Here is a 2500-nt window from a genome sequence, read left to right on the forward strand (position 1 = left end):
TGGGTTGAGGATATGGGTTTGAGGCATTCTGTGGCGTTGGCGACTCCCTTCTTGTAGATGTAGTCCAGGAGGCCGAATTCCCTGAGTCTCATGATCCTGAAAATGGTGTAGCGGTTTAGCAGGTTTGGGTTTAGAAGTATATGCTCCTTAAATTTAAGAATGAATTGGAAAACAATGGATAATGAGACAACGTATAACAGATGTGAAGCAGTTGAGCCCCTCTGCTTTTTCACAAATTCTCTATCACTAGTTATTTGTATTTTTTCTCTACATTGTTATTCAGTGATGTAATTGATAGTACACCGTTAAAATTTGCCATAAGTGGAATAATTTGAATAAACCCAGTATCTCTTAAATGACGAAATGAACGTAAAAAGTCGAGGCACTAACTTATTATCATGATTACGTTCCATTCTGCTCAGCACAATACAGGACCTAGCTTGCCCTTCCTCTGGCATTAAAAAAATACTTACAGAGGATCGACCTTTCCCTTCAGAGGAGATCCTTTAGGAAAGAAGAACGTCAGCATGTAGGGCTTCAGAAACCCTTCAGACATGATGTAATTCGCACATCGTCCCGTCTGGAAGAGAACAAAATGTTATCAAAATACTGAATGGGAATGTTTGAGGCACTGATGTGCGTATGGGGAAGGTTGCGAGTGAGGGAATGATGTGGAAAGTGAGTTAGAAAAATAATGTAATATTTTCCGCCGTGGTTGTGTTCAACAATATTGGCGTTATGTTAAGGTTATATTTTTACTTTTTATTTCATCCAATGTAAGAATATGATAAAACGACTTATAAATCAACTCTAGAACATGTGCAATATCATAATGAAAAAAAAGTGAGAGAGAGAGAGAGAGAGAGAGAGAGAGAGAGAAAAAAAAAATATATACATATATATATATATATATATATATATATATATATATATATATATATATATATATATATATATATATACATAAAGTACATTATAACATCCCGAGAACCATCTCCCAGAATTTCCGAAAAAGACGGAGCTTACTTTCGAAAAGGTCTCGTGGAGGATCTGAACGAGGGCCGTGCGGGGCGCGGCGATGGCGTGCTTCCCGCGGACCAGGTCAGCCACGCCCCACGGCACGTTTATCGGGCCGTTCACGCTGTTGAAGAGCCGGCTCAGGCGGCCCAGGGCGGTGGACTGCGGGGCTTTCTGGAACGGAGAAGGGGTCGTGGTGGACAGCTTAGAGCGCCGTCTCCCGCTTATCTTTATCTTTCTCTATTAGTATTTTTTTCTCTCTTAAAATTCTCTCTCGCTCTCTCTCTCTCAGCGACCCTCTCCACTTTCCTCCCTCCGCCTCCGCCTCTCTCACAGACGCCTCCATCTCTTAACATTGCAAGAAAATTCCAAGTGATATCATTAACGATGATGTATTGCAAATCCTCTTAACGATTTGCAAAACCACGTCACCACTCTGGATTATGTACGGAGGCCATTTAAGAAATGCGAAAGGTACCTCTTCTATTAAAAGACGTAATAAAGAAATAGGAAATGAAATATGCATATCGATACCAGGTCTATACTTTCCCAAGTGCGATAACGTCCTTTCACACACACTTCAATTTCGCTCTTATGCGTCTCAACCGATCCATCAGTGCCAAGGCTCCGAGGTACAAATACTGAACGATTTTTTTTCTCGATGATTTTAAGGTATGTTCCATCAAGCAATATTCCAACCACGGGGCTGTCTGCTGGGACGGGGAACAGATGATGGTCGTAAGTTATCGTGGTTCGGATTTTGGTCAATATCCTGTAAGAAAAACATTATTGGCATTCCTATACCTGTTGAGTGATATGCTGCTGTTCGGTTTATGCATATGCGTGTTCGAAATCTGCATATGTGTATTCGTGCATACATATAAACACACACACACATAAATACACACATCCAAACACACACGTATATACATACATAGATACATACATACATATATATATATATATATATAAATATATATATATATATATATATATATATACATATGTATGTATGTATCTATCTATCTATATATACATACACACACATATATGTATGTATGTATATATTTATATCCATATTCATATATGTGTGTATATATATATATATATATATATATATATATATATATACATATATAACAATGTCAAGACACAAATCACCAAACAAAAACAAACAAATGAAAAAAGTAGAGCTCCGGCTCGATCCGCCCACCTCAGAAGCCACGTGAATCAAGGAGTTCGTCGCGGTCCACACCGGCAGCCCCGAGTCCGCCAGCTCCTCCAGGTTATCGAAGGGAATGGTGATCCTGGGGAGGATGAGCATCGCCTTCAGGTTCGAGCGGTAGACGGTGCCCAGGATCAGCGACGCCACGAGCCACAGGGCCGTCAGCACGCGGGTCGAGTCCTCGGGAGGAATCCGAGGAAGGCCTGCACAGACATTATGTATATAATGAAATATATATATATATATATATATATATAT

The 2500-nt window shown here is 39.9% G+C and overlaps 1 protein-coding gene across 2 annotated transcripts in view; it reads right to left on the minus strand.

Moving 5' to 3' along the window:
• Positions 1–2500, minus strand: part of LOC113819657 (glutamate receptor 1-like) — a 9863-nt gene that overhangs the window by 2378 nt on the left and 4985 nt on the right. The window contains exons 7-10 of one of the 2 annotated variants that reach the window (XM_070130921.1): positions 2231–2445; positions 1027–1191; positions 474–580; positions 1–96 (exon numbers count right to left, since the gene is read on the minus strand). The exon at positions 1–96 is cut by the window's left edge and continues 65 nt beyond it. In XM_070130921.1, the coding sequence (XP_069987022.1) occupies positions 1–96; positions 474–580; positions 1027–1191; positions 2231–2445 (583 nt within the window). The remainder of the gene's footprint in view (positions 97–473; positions 581–1026; positions 1192–2230; positions 2446–2500) is intronic. The other variant, XM_070130922.1, reaches the window with a different exon arrangement.

This window comes from Penaeus vannamei, chromosome 15, assembly GCF_042767895.1.
Source record: "Penaeus vannamei isolate JL-2024 chromosome 15, ASM4276789v1, whole genome shotgun sequence".
Taxonomy (NCBI): domain Eukaryota; kingdom Metazoa; phylum Arthropoda; class Malacostraca; order Decapoda; family Penaeidae; genus Penaeus; species Penaeus vannamei.